The sequence below is a fragment of the Parasteatoda tepidariorum genome, chromosome 8 (genome assembly GCF_043381705.1).
Source record: "Parasteatoda tepidariorum isolate YZ-2023 chromosome 8, CAS_Ptep_4.0, whole genome shotgun sequence".
Classification (NCBI taxonomy): domain Eukaryota; kingdom Metazoa; phylum Arthropoda; class Arachnida; order Araneae; family Theridiidae; genus Parasteatoda; species Parasteatoda tepidariorum.
Window position 1 is genome coordinate 64,836,428 of NC_092211.1, and position 15,172 is coordinate 64,851,599.

Consider the following 15,172-nt stretch of genomic DNA (forward strand, 5'->3'; position numbering starts at 1 on the left):
ATCGTCTTCCACAGGCGATGCAAAACTGACGATATATCACGATATATAATTTCTAATATCGCCCAGTCCTAATCATAATATTTATTCATTATTATCATTTATTCATTTTTAGCTTGCTGCAACACAATGATTGAGATTATTTTATGACAGAGAGTTTCGTCAGAAAGATATAATAAATCCAAAAGATACTCATCAACTATTCAATAACTAAATAGCAGACACTTTTCATTTTGAACCAGAAAAGCAACGGATGGAGAAATCTACAAAAACTCTGCTTAAAATCTTGATCTCATTCGTTCATTTGCAGTTTTCCACTGTTAAATATTTTTGACCATAAGGTTTCGGAATTCTATAGAAATTTCTGAAATCCTCAAATTACAATGGCAATTGGTAAATAAAACGAAAATAATCTTATAAGTTATACTCTTAGGAAGACCTTAGGTTAATTAATATTTTTTAATTAATTTTTTCCCCCACTATTTTGTATTAATTTAGGGCAAAAACTGAAAATTATTATATTTAGCATTTTAATAATGTATGTTACCCACAGGCCTGTGTAGGGGGTAGGGAACTGTCCTTGCATAGAAAGGTCCTGGGTTCGAATCCCGGGCAAGGCATGGATGTTTCGTTCTCTCTCTCTGTGTTCTATGTCCTTTTTCTTTTGTGTGTGAATGTGACCCGCCCTATAAACGGGTTATGGTTGTGTGAATGGCGTTTCAGAAGTCGAATTCCTGGCCATAGATGGCGCCACTGAAAAACAGGAACAATCGCACCCCCACTGCCTAAACAGGCATACGACAAAAAAAAATGTATGTTTATGAAATATGGCATGAAACACCAATGTCTATTTCTGCGTTAAAAATAAGTCTTTCAAAGAATAGTTTTTCAAAATTGTAACTATTTGCAGTTATTTAGATCTAGATTATTCAACAGACATTTATCATTGAAATTTCTTTAATTTGCAAAATCAATTATTAATACATTTTTGAATATGGATGGAAAAAAAATTATTCAGAATGCTTTTTTTTTTTATTTTAAATTTTTGTATAAATATAATTCCGATAATTTAATAGATTTCTTTAGCAACTATTAGATTGTTTTTATAATTAAAAAATAGCAAAATCTATTTTTGCTTGTAGTTAGAGCGTCAGAAAAAATATTTGTAAAAAGGAACACCGGTGTCCATTTGCGTCAAAGAGTTAAGGCTTTGGGCTAATAATGTAGGGGATACAAGATTAATAAAATTTGCATTCTAAGAAGGATTAGAAGACTAATTTATGCTGAGGACTAATAAAATGCTTTAATTTCTGCTTTCTACTTGCTTAAAAAAAATATTAAAAAAGACGAAATATGCAAACTTGCTACTAACAAGGGAAGCTAGGGAAGTGTGACTCGCCAATTTTGAAATAAACTAGTGGGATGTATGCCTTATGAGGAATAATTTTAGGGGGCAACATTCGTTTCGGCCCATAGAAGTTCCTATGAGAGATAAAAATAATTCAATATATAGAAAAATCGGTATTTTATTACTTCAATGCAGAGTCTATTAGTCATTGTAATTATCTCATACTCCCATTAATTTTGTGGTACTTTCACGTACTATATAATGCATATTTATTGTCAAAATTGATTTTGAAAATTTTATATATCTGTAGTTTTTCAGAAAAACCTGTTAGGTTAATTTTTAAAAAAAATTTACATCAAACTTTTATAAATTTTTAAACATTTTTTTCTTCTTAATTAATTGGAGTATGTAATTGCAAATAAATAAATTAATTAATTAATAATTAATGAATACATAATTAATTATTAATTAATTATTAATTACTTAATTAATAATTAATTAATAATTAATTAATAATTAATTAATAATTAATTAATAATTGATTAATAATTAGTTAATAATTAATTAATAATTAATTAATTATAAATTAATTATTAATTACTTAATTAATAATTAATTAATACATACTTAATTATTAATTTCTTAATTAATAATTAATTAGTTAACCAATTAGTTACAAATTAACTGGAGTATGAGACAGTTACAATAACTAATAGTCTGCATTGAAGTAATAAAATTCTCGACTTCGCGTGCAGGTCGTAAGGCTACCGAAACGGGTGTGCCATCCCCTCTGCAGAGGATCAAAATTGTGATGGCATGTCTTCGGATCATCCTCAGAGATGTTTCCCAGACCGTCGCCAATAACCCATTGTGCAGCTATAGTGCGACGTAAATGAACTACAACAACAACAAGTAATAAAATACCGATTTTTCTATATATTGAATTATTTTTTATCTCTCATAGGACCTTCTATGGGCCGGAACGAATGTTGCCTCCTAAAATTATTCCTCATAAGGCATACATCCCACTAGTTTATTTCAAAATTGGCGAGTCACATTTCCCTAGTTTCCCTTGTGAGATAATTTCTAAGAAGGAAATAATTGTAATACTAGTCTTGGGCTTTTTGAAAAAGTTGCCCGTTATTGGGTTAAATTCTGCGCTTTCTTTTTTTTTTTTCTTCATGAATATGTGTACGATTAAAAACAATAGCAGCCTGCCTAGAACCAGCAATTTAATATAACATTTACATAATTTAATCTAACATTTGTTCTTTCACTTAATGCAAATGAGTTCGAATATTTTCGATTTTGTTTTCATAAAAAATATGTTTTATGTTTGAAAATTGCAAAATTATGAATTTTTAAAAAAAATATTTCTTAAATTTGATTGGCGGAACAATCAAATTAAATCATTGGGCGTCAAACTTTCATGAACTTCTTTTTCAACAATATTTTAGCTATAATCAAGCATCGAAGCGTCAAGTACAATATTTCAAGTTAACAATAGAGTCAAAGCGTCCTATTATACTATGGTATTAAGGGGATTATGATATTTTCCTGTTATGAAAAGAGATTTTTTAACTTCCACGTTATTCCAACGATTTAAAACATAATAATTAGTCATAAAACTGAAAAGGATCATATTTTTGACTTAAAGTAAAAATTAAATATTTTGTTAGAAAATTAAAAACTCTTGTTTGTTTGTTAGTTCAAAGTAAATTGACAACCATATTTCTATTTCTTCACAGAACATTACGACCACTAAATATTAATTAGTAAAATATATATCCCTTCTAGTGGCACAATTTGATGCAAAAGTCTTTTTTTAATACTTTTTTAAAGCAAAAAGAAGTAAAAGTTAAAGCATTTTATCAGTGTTCAGCATAAAATAGTGTTCTAATGTTTCTTAGAATACAAATTTTATTAATCTTGTATCCCTACATTATTACCCTACAGTCTTAACCCTTTGACGCAAATGGCAAACCGATGTCCCTTTCATAAATATTTTTTCCGACTCTCTAATTACAAGCAAAAATATATTTTGGTATTTTTTAATTATAAAAAAACAGTTTAATAGTTTCTAAAATAAATCTGCTAGATTATCGGAATTATATTTGTACTAAAATATAAAACACGAAAAAAAAAGTTGTTTGAAAAATAATATTTTTTTTATTTATATTCAAATATTTATCCATAATTTATTTTATAAATTAAGGAAATTTCAATTATGAATTTCTATTACATCTAAATAACTGCAAATTTGAAACATTATTTTTCGAAAGTGAGCTGTGGTTGGAAGATTTTACCTTTAGGATTGAAAAAGTCAACGTTGTTTCCTGCTGTATTTCATAAGCATAAATTTTTAAAATACTAAATTTAATATTTTCCATTTGTTTTGAACTAAATTAATATAAAATAATGAAACAAATATGAAAAATACTTTCATAAAAATTCTGTGTCAAAGAGTTAAAGTGCTTGTTTTTAGTTTTCAGTCAAGAACTCACATTGGATATATTTATTCCCAGAAGTCCAAACAAATGACTCGTAACTTTTCTGATTTTTTCACAGCTTTCAACCTGAGAAAAAAGTAATAGAAACGATAAATAAATAAATATTGCATTTTTCCAAAAATATGATATTAGTTGTTATCGAACTGTCTCACATTTTTAGCAAACCTTAAAATCTCAGTGGCGGCTCCAGTGTCGTGAAGATGATGAATTGCTCTTTCAGGAAGACCCAGGTGTATAGTCTAGAATATTTTTCAGTAAACATATTTCATTGAATTTTTTATATTCTATTTCATAACTGGTGTTAAAAAACCCTATTTATTTCGGGCTTACGACTTACCAACTCCGTAGCCTTGTAATTTTGAATCCAAACCAGAAGAATAAGAGAACTGTTGTACCAAACTTTGGGACAAACTAACAAGCTGAACTGATGGAACTAACAAGCATTCGCTTAACTCAGAAATTAAAATTACTAAAACCTTCCACGGCTTACCTGATGGCGAGGAGCTCTAACCCGTTATCTGTCTACCATTAAGCACAGTTTACGTCAGCACTATTAGCTAAATTTTAATGTTTTCTGCGTATATTTCGGAAATAATTGCACACCACATTAATCCCGAGTCTAGATGTCAATGCTTTTACATCAGTCAAGGCATCGCACTCCCTTGCATATACCAAGCAGCAAAATGAAGGATTTCGCTCATCTCTATTCCTTTCAAACTTTAAAGTCATCTTACTGTTATATTTTATAACCGCGTCTTTGAACAGCCGGACCAACAACAACGTAGCCTTGTAATTTTCAACCCAATCCAGAAGACAAGGGAACTTCTGGATCAAGTATTGGGAGAAATTTGCCTTCGTGGAGGACTTTTTGATGGAACTAACCCGCATTTGCGATACATGAAGAGAAAAATCATTAAAACCTCCCATGGTTAGCCTCACAACAAGGAAACTCTGACCCGTTATCAGTCTACCTCTGAGGATAATTAACGTCAGCACTGTGGTCGGTGCGAGCCGGGTGAGTTATTCGCAACGTCCAGCCATCGCCGGGACTTGCACCTGGTTCTCATTGGAAGGCGAGCACTCTATCCCTAAGTCACAACTCTAATCTTACTGTTTTTATTTTATTTTATAACAGCCGTTGAACAGTCGAGCCAATTTTGGGTTTACGACTACTAATGTTCAATTCCGTAGCCTTGAAATTTTGAACCCAATCCAGAAGACAAGGGAACTCCTGGATTAAGTACTAGGAGAAATATGCCTTCGTGGACGACTTTTCGATGGAACTAACCTGCATTTGCGTTACATGGAGAAGAAGACCACGAGAACCTCCCACGGTTAGCCTGATGGCAAAGGGATTCTAACCCATGATCCGTCTACCACTTAGGATATTTCACGTTAGCACTGTGGTCGATGCAAGCCGAATTCGTATCGACCAGCCATCACCGGGATCGAGCCCCGATTCACCTCATTGGTAGGCGAACGCTCTGTCCCCTGAGCCATAGCGGCTCTAATCTTACTGTTAATAACATTTATAGAATTTTAAAAAAAATTCGAAAATAAGTGGTTCAAGTGTGAAACCACTGTGAGGAAGAAAGGAGTTGAATAAAAAATAAGATATATACCTTTTGGAATTTACCTAAGACCGAACTGGTCTGCCATGGATGGAATTTGAAAGCCGTGTCCCTGTCTTCGATGAAATGCTTTCTGAAAGACAAATTTCATGTATAATAATGGCTTGTTAGTCTTTAAATGTGTATAATAAGCTGGATCAACAATAATTTTTGTAAATAAAATGACCGATAAATGAGGCTTGTTTTAAGAATAATAGAATATTAGAGAGTTTACATAAAATAATTTAGAGAGTTAGGGTAAAATAAACTTATTTAAATAGTGCTGCGAAATGCAACACGCCAATATGCTAACTTCTTGACTAGTAAAGTGCTATTTAAAGTTTATTCGCAAGAAAATAGAACTAATTTCAACACTATTGAGGTACCCCACTTTCTCCCTATTTATATAAAAACAAATTGTCTGTATGTCTGTTCATGACTGATCATTGGAGTATTCCATAATACTGTTTCCAGATTGTGTTTGCATTAAGATAGAGGATAAGATTTAAATTGTACATATTGGTTGTACATAATTTATCTAAATTGAGTTGATATACACTCAAGTATAGTCTCAATTAATTTACCAGATATTATGTTCATTTTATGTAAAAAAATTTCCCTTAAAAGTGTTGCAAGAATTTCTCATAATTTTTTTTAAAAAAGTCAAACGTAAAGGCAGCAGTTTTTTAATAACAATGTAACATCAAATAAAACATTGAATCTTATCTGCTTTCTTTGAAAGTTTTACAAGAAATTCTTGCAATACATTTTAAGATAAAATTTTGCATGAAATGAATATAATATCTGAAAAACTAATTGTTATATCAACTCGATTTTTCTAAGTTACTTCCAATGTTAGTTTTGACAATTTTGAGTACTATAAAATGAGCATCAGGCGAGATGCAAATAAATTTTTCTGCAATAATGAATAAATAAATAAAAAGTTGTTTTTTTTATGTAAAATAAGTAAGAAAAAAACTCTTAAACTTGTAATAACTTTTAGACGCAAGTTAAGTTCATAAAGGAAAATGGTCTTCAGCAAATCAATAAACTGTAGATCAGAGAGTAGGGTATTTTTAACTTACAAGTTTAACAATTATGTAGCTGTTATTTCTAATGCCACTTGCCAATACCAGCAGCCTGCTTGATAAAACCTGCTTGAGCAATTTAAGGTAGAGGAAGCGTTTCTTGTTTTTCAGTGGCGCCATCTATGGTCAAGAATACAACTTAAGCCACATCACGCTTATAGGGCGGACTCATTCATCCACGGATCATAATAATTTTGACCTGAACCAGAGAACGATCAATCTCCAATTCAGTACTCCCAGAGGTATGAGAACATGGAGGACTTTGTGACTCGACAGATTTAACGTACACCAATCACCATTTACTACACGGGGAGTTTTCGGTTGGTGGAGATCGAACTCATGACCTCTTGGACATGGATCCAAGCACAGACTATCCCGGCAACTTAACAATTATAGAAATAGTAATCAAATCCTAATTAAGTAACTCTTTTATTTCATCATACCCCTTGTACGTTTCACTACGCACTTTCGTAATTTCAAATTCCTAAGTTCTTAAGTTTTTCGCTCTGAAAATCAAAATGTAACATATAGCAAAAAAATTGGAAAATATGCGCAAAAAATCCCTTGGAATAGTAATAACTTTTGTAAAAATTTGAATTTTAAAAAAAAAAAGTCGAGTTAACTTCATAAACAAAAATAGTCCTTAGTTGAATTTCTTCGTCCGACAGAGCGGGCCTCGTGGTATTTTTTCTACCTACAAGTTTACCACTTAATAATTTTCAAACTAATCGTGGAATGTTGATTTTTTTCCCTAGTTCCTGAACATTTTTCTACAAACCTTCATAATTTCAAGTTCCAAAGTATTTATATTTTTTTACATAACAAACTAAAATGTAAACGTAAAGTTAAACACCCCAGCAGCGATGGCAGCTGTTCTTACAGTTTTTTAATACAAAGAGAAACTGAAAATAAGAGGCAACTAAATTCTGCAAGTTTTCATACTTTTTGATTGATTAGTCTTTTCTGTTAAACACCACTTTTAACTTTATTGGGTGCACGTTCCATCGCTGTTAATAACCTTATTGAATTCGTAGAACTGACTCGGCTTTCCAGCTTCGCTCCCATAGGAGCGAAGTTACTTGGCAAGTTCCGTGCAAAGTTGGACTATTGTGTTACTACTAGGAGTTATAGTATACTACTAGTTATAGTTACAGTATACTACTAAGAGTTATAGTATACTACTATAGTTATAGTATACTACATACGACAATGTATTTTTTCAACTATAGTTGCGAAAAATCGCAAGAATAATGCATAATATTACCTTTTATCGCATAAATTGCAACAAAAAATTATAAAAAGGTATAGCATATAGATCATACGAAAGCATTTAAATGCATAAATTACTTACAATTCTGTAGCAACTCTTTGTATGACAAATTTCGGAATTTTCACATCACTTTTTTCCATACGTTTTGAGAACACGACACTCTTAACCTTGATACGAATTCAACTCTTATAAACCAAATATTAAGAAGGAATGTTTTTACAAAATTTTGCCCTACATTCTTCACCACCCCCCCACCTTCGCCTTACATCTCCAAAACTTAGAAGTCCTTAGATCACCATGGTGATTACGAATGCTGAAAAGGATAATATTACATTTTATCATTTTATCAAACAATAATTGGAATTATCTCCGAAATGTTCGAATTTTTCTTTTTCTTTGAAATCAAGTCACGAAAACGTCTTCTATATTTTACGACCTTCATGCTTTCTTTTGTTCCAGAACAGTAAAAAAGTCCATGGGCAGAGTCGTTAATGCTCTTGAAAACCTTAATTATTTGAGCTAAATTTGAAATAGAATATTCGAATTATACAGTTCTTCTAATTATTCAAAAGAATGAGGGAAATATAGAATTTAAAAAAAATTCAATTTTGATTTATGGATCTGACTTAAACCGAATGTAAACGTTATTATTAGAAATAAACGAAAAAGAATATTCAATGATTTAAGTACAAAAGTACTTTTTCTAATTAAATTCCAGATTTCTCTTTCTTTTTGAAAAAAAAAATGAGCTATGACCTGCTTGATTCTGAGAAATTTGACGCCAGATATGAGATAATACTCAAAAACATACAGCAAAAATATTGTAACCCGCTCACTGAAAACAAAAAAATAACACACCTACTTTCTAAACTGGAATCGTTTGCAAACTTAAATACTAATTTATTCAAAGTTTTACCTTTATATCTGTTTTTCTCAATTCAAATTTTTTCACCTCACAGGCTAGATTTCTCAACTTCTAATAAACCTATTAAGTTAACACTTGTTAATTGGTTATGGGGTCGTGAACACTTTATCGATAGCATGCAATGCATACTAGCACTAGAATATGAATGAATATTTTATATTCTTTTGTAACATTGCCCACGCCACACTGCCACAAACCCGTTCATAGGGTGGACCACATTCACACATCACACATAACAGAGGACAACACAAGAGAGAGAAACATCCATGCCCAGAGCGGGATTCGAACCCGCGGCCACTGGCTCCGCAGTCAGGCGCGCTAACCGCTCGGCCACCTGGCGGGCATATTTTATGTTCATATTACATGAAAATGAAAATTTATTCTAAAAAAAAAAGTTCTTTTTTGAAGGAAAAAACAAACACTTTTAATTTTTTAATTTCTCTAAACTAGTATGGTTCATTTTTCATTTTTTAGATAGTATGGTCATATTAAAACTAGTTTCAACTAACAGGATTTTTATGGCTTTTCGCGATCTCGTAAGACATCATAGTATATTTTTCCCTGCAAGCTTTTATCTCCACAAATTTAAATATTGTCTAATGCTTATGTTAAAAAACCTATAAAAATTCAGAAACCCAAGTTAAAATTTAGATGAGTTAAATTTTTGAGAGACAAAAGAAGTTTTTTTTTCTGCTCAAAAAAAATTAGAAAAAAAACATGTAACACAGCAGACGATATTTTAAGTTTCGAAATCTGGAACAAAAACGTATTTTCTCTGAATATACATGCCTTTTTTTTCTCGATGAGTTTGGATACCTAAACCTTCAAACTGGAGGGGGTAGCCCCTATTTGGAAAAGGTCCCACTAGTTTGGTCAGTCACATCTTGGGAACTTTTTAAGCAAATAAAAAAAAAAAGAAATTTGTTACAATTATAAAATTCGATAATCCAAAAATAATTTCATGTAAAAAAATAATTTTTAAAAATTATTTATTATTTTCAAAAATTATTTGTCTCATTTGTTCAAATTTTGTATTTTGCCTTATAGCTAAAAAAAAGCTTATACCTTACAATTCCAAATTTTTTCAGACTCTTATTAAATAAAATAATAAATAAGTTGTAAAAAATATTTCTTTGCATTTTATTATCTTCGGATTAGCAAATTTTATAATTGTGATCAAGAATTTTTATATTCGCTTTGAAAACTTTCTTTGCAGTTACCTTTAATTTGTATACATATTTTTATTTCATTTTCGATATGGATTCTTAAAATATATATTTATAAAGAACGTAGATTATGTAACATTTTTCACTGTGCGAATAAAAAGAGTAAGTTTGGGTTTATAATAAGCTCTAAATTTTTGAGGTGGGCTGAATTAAAATACACAGTAACAATTAAATTATCCATTTGAGAAAAATTTCTTTATTTCTTAAATGATTGCAAGATTTAATATAAGCTTGATTCTTCCTTTGTGAAATTTAAATCGGTTATGATTCTTGACTATTATTTCATTTTATTTTATAACCATGAATAGTCGACCTAATTTTGGGTTTACGACTACCAATGTTCAATACCATGGCCTTGTAATTTTGAACCCAGTCCAGTAGACAAGTGAACTCCTAGATCAAGTATTGGGAGAAATTAGCCTTCGTGGAGGACTTTTTGATGAAACTAACCCGCATTTGCGGTACATGGGGAGGAAAAACATGAAAACCTCCCATGATTAGCCAGGCGGCAAGAGGACTCTAACCCATGATCCGTCTACTACTGAGGATATTTTACGTCAGTTCTGTGGTCGGTGCGAGCCGACCATTCGTATCAACCAGCCATCACTGGGATTCGAACTTAGCTCACCTCATTGGAAGGCAAACGCTCTATCCCTTGGGCCATCACGGCTCTATTGTTTTATTTGTCTAAAATATTGGAGGGCATATTTTTTATTACTAAAGGGACTTATTCGCACTGTCCTCTGCGCAGATGGCACCCATGCTGTTAAGTCCAAAACTCGATAAGTGCATATGTATATCGCTATCAAAAGGGAGGTATGCTTACAGGGTCAGACTGACCATAGACCTGAAAATACGATCATTCTCTGAACTGAAGTTGTGGTGGGCCCTTTTTATTGAGGTGGTCAGCAACAGTTTGTGGTGTGGTGGGCCTTTCATCATAATCAGTTTCCTTCTCAGCATTATGAATAAAATATTTGATGACTATAGGAATGTTCAGCCTACTATTTAGAAACTGTAGGAATCAACCAAACGCATATGCAGAATTTGAATTAAGAAATCGGGTCCCTCTCGCAAAAGTTGATTAACAAAATAAATAACAATTTATTAATATTTCTGTAAAATTAAAAAAATTTCATTTTCTTATGGGCCCTTTGGTCAAGTGCTCCTCTAGGTCCCACATTTCCAGTCCGTATAGACTTACTTATATTTTTTATAATTATAAATAATTGTTTAAAAAAAGAAAAGAAGATAAATTTTAAAAAATTGTTTGCCAAAGCACGATTAGTTCACTGTATGTTTAATGCTAACATAAATTAGGACAATTTGCAAATTTTTTATAATTTTTTGCTCTATTAAATTCTTTCAAAACTAGTTTAAAAGTGAGCATCAGTTTGTTTCAAAATCCCCATATGCGTCAAGAAATAATCATAATTTTAAAAAAAAAGAACTTGTTACAAACAAGATGCTAAGTTTAGTATGCAATATGCTAAGTTCTGAATGCGTGTACTATATATCACTAACATAAAGCAGGATATTTTGGGAATTTCGGAAGTTTTTTTTTTCAATGATAAATTCATTTAAAATTGGCTTAAGGTTTAATAACTAAAAGAGTTCGTCAATTTGTTTGAAAATATCCATTTCTGTCAAAATTATGTATAATTTTTTTTTTAGAAAAGGGATTGTTTGGTCCAAAATATGCTAATTTAAGAGTGTATATGCCTTTAACATAAGGGAGGACACATAGCAATTTTTTTAAAAATCTTTTTTTACAATGCGATAATTTCATTTGAAACTAGTTTCATAATTAAGAGAGAGCATAAACTTGTTTTTAAATACTCATGTATGTTAAAAAATAATTATGGGAAATTTAAAAAAAAGAACTTGTTTAGTCCAAAACATGCTAATTTAAGAGTCTGTATTTTGCTAGCGTAATGGTAAACCAGGATGGTAAACGCTCTGCAAAGTTTTTATACTATTTTAGGATGTGAACTTCGTTTGAAACTGGTCTATTAAATTGAAAGTGAGCATCAATTTGTTTGGGAACATTCATAATTGTCAAGAAATATTTACAGAAAAATAAAAATAAAAAACATTGTTTTTGTTCAAAATACGTTGAATTCCAAGTATGTATACCACTAACATAAATGTGGAGCTTTTCAAATTTCTTACAATTTATTTGCATTGCAAAATTTATTCGAAATTTGTTTTCAAAATATAAGTAGTCATCAAATTGTTTGGAAATAGCCATGTGTATGCAGAAATAATCAAGGAAAAACATTTTTTTTTTAAAGAAGAACTTGTTTAGTCAGTTACTTTGATTTTAACGTGACATCGCCATTCAGCTTACTTTGAGGGTTGCTATTTATATTTCTGGCCTAATAATGAAAAAACAAATATGTTAGATCGAAATTGGTTTTATTGTTTTTCAAAATATTCTCCGTGATGATCAATACACTTTTGCATGCGTTTGAACCAATTTTCAAAACACTTTCTCCAGTCCGATTGAGGTAACTCCAAAACATGCGTTTTGAATGCATCAACCGCTTTTTCGGGGGTCGAAAATCGTTGTCCACGTAATTTATTTTTGATGTGTGGGAATAAGAAGAAGTTATTGGGTGACAAATCAGGGCTGTACGGCAGATGACCCATCAGTTCAATCTTTCGCTCCGTCAGAAATGACTTTGTATGAGTCGATGTGTGAGAGCTCGCATTGTCATGATGAAGAATGATTCGCCTGTTCTTCTGCTTTTTTCGAATTTCTCCCATGACATCTGGCAAACAAATGGTCGTGTACCATTCAGAATTGACCGTCCTGCGTTGCTCTAACGCCACTGTTGCCACATGACCGTTAATGCCGAAGAAACAGGNCAGTGTAGGATATACCGGGCAAATGTATACCGGGCAATGGCACTTAACCAGACCTAGTATGACTAGACCTTTGGTAAATGTCCGAAATATATACTAGGTCTAGTGCCACTTTTGCTATAGCTTAAATATTTAAAAAAAAATTAAACAAAGCGTTTGAATCAATTTTAAACTGATACCGAAATTATAGCTTTAAAATTAAAAAAATAATAATAATTACTGCGCCAGATAAGAGTAATTGAAGTAGTTGCTTTATACAGCGCATGTGCGGGAAAAATTTTAAAAAAAAATTATCCAGGTGCATCTAAAAGTGGATGAATATCCCAAGACACCCTGTGGCTGTGTGTCGCACAAATTGCCCACTTGACTTTTAGCATTATACATAATGACCGGGCAATGTAATAATTGCAACATAATTTATCATTTTGTCATATCCTTTTGGGCACTTTTTAAATTGCCCGGGCATTATAAACAATGCCCAATTATTTACATTGCCCGTGACACATATATTACTAACTCAAGGATGGATTTTTTGCAAATCTTTTCTTTTTCATTCAATTTTTTGCCACGTGAATTTGATTTGAAGCTGGATTAATAGTTAGAAGTGAGTAGCAATTCGATTGAAAAACAGCCATATATGTCTTAAAATCGAAATAAAGAATTTTTTTTAAAAAATGGGAAAAGAGAACTTATTTGATGAAACACGCGCTAAAATAGCAGTTACATTACTAACTAAAGCGCGATCAGTTTTCGAATTTCTTGGTATTTTTCGCAGTAAAAATTCCTTTCGAACTGGTTTCATAATTAAAAGTGATTGTCAATTTGTTTGACATAAGCGTCGTCAAGAAAAATTTACAGAAAATTAAAAAATAAAATTGAGAATTTTTAATACTTTATTGGAGTGAACTGTTCATTTATAACTGGTTTCACTATCAAAAGAGTATGTATAAGTTTGTTTGAAACACCCAAATATGCCAGGAAATAATTATAATAATTTTTGAAAATAAGTAAATAAAGTAAAAACTTGTTAGTTCAAAAAATGCAAGTTATTAATGTGTCTAAATGCATAAATGGGACTCATTGCTATTTTTCAAAAATATATTTTTATGTTTTCTTGAAACGTAAAATTCTTTTATAATCGGTTTCTTCATTTCAAAATAAGTGGGATAATTTGTTTGAAAACACACATACATGTCTAGATCTCAATTTTAGAAAATTTAAGAAAAAAACTTGATCAAGGGGGCAACATTAATTAGAGCAGATGATATTTAAATTTACGAAAGCCGACGCACAAACGTGAAGCTTCTCCATGGAAAGAACAGTTTGGAACAATCGAAACTCCCGTAGCCGGCTTCTGAGCTGTACCATGGGTAAAGGAATCTAGGGAAAATTTTCTTCCCCTTCAGATCTATGTCAAAATTGAGAAAGTGTCTTCACAAAATTGTGATGGTATGACTTCAGATCATCTTCAGAGATGTTTCCCAGACTGTCGCCAATAGCCCATTGTGCAGTTCTAGTGCGACGTAAATAAAGTACTAACCTAACTACCTGCCTTAACTCAAAGACAATATTTAAACGGCAAATTGTTTCTCGCACTTTCGATAGCTGTCGAGGAAAATGGAAAACCTGATTAGTGAGTTCTCGTTGAAAAATTTTTTTTCGCCAATCAGCTTCTCATTTCCCTTGATGGAGATCGGAAATGTGTGAACTGCATGCACGGAGAATGGTCTTTAAAAAGGCTTTTGCTTGAGTCAGTAAGAGAAGTAGGTAGGTACTTTATTTTATTACAGTTTATTTGCAGTAATTATTAGTTTTATTACAGTTTGGTAAACATCCCTGAGGATGATCAAAACACATGACATCACAATTTGTGAGACCACTTACACAATTTAGAAGTAGATCTGAAGGGGAAAGATGTCGTGTATTTAGCCGTTCGAGGCTATGTTTACGAACTATCACGCCTACGCAATCGAATTGGGACTTTCCCTCAAAAAGTTTCAGTTTGTTTTCCTCATCTGTTAGCGTTGCGTTAAGACGCATCTTTTGTATTCTAAATTCTAAATGTTGTAATTAATTAATAAATAGTGCTTGTTAGATATAAGAGTGTTATTTCCTAAAACCCCACGCTATGGGACAGCACACTGGCGACGAGTTGGTGAATTTTATTTTCCAATAATACAAAAAATCATCGCTTGAAAAAGTTACGTTTCAAAGTGAAACTAATTTGGATTAAGGTTTCAAGTACCTGAAGATAGGTAATATTTTTGCTCTTGAAGACTGCTCCAGGTAGGACAATTTATTTCTTTTTCCAAATGGAGGACCTCATCTCT

General features: G+C 31.6%; 1 protein-coding gene across 1 annotated transcript in view; it reads right to left on the bottom strand.

Annotated features, from left to right (window-relative positions):
- LOC107437308 (ankyrin repeat domain-containing protein 31) overlaps nt 1–8,036 on the bottom strand; it is a 26,093-nt gene extending 18,057 nt beyond the window's left edge. The window contains exons 1-4 of the mRNA XM_016049285.4: nt 7,905–8,036; nt 5,478–5,559; nt 4,008–4,094; nt 3,850–3,921 (exon numbers count right to left, since the gene is read on the bottom strand). Of these exons, the coding sequence (XP_015904771.3) occupies nt 3,850–3,921; nt 4,008–4,094; nt 5,478–5,559; nt 7,905–7,963 (300 nt within the window). The 5' untranslated portion in view covers nt 7,964–8,036. The remainder of the gene's footprint in view (nt 1–3,849; nt 3,922–4,007; nt 4,095–5,477; nt 5,560–7,904) is intronic.
- Nucleotides 8,037–15,172: the final 7,136 nt, after the last annotated feature.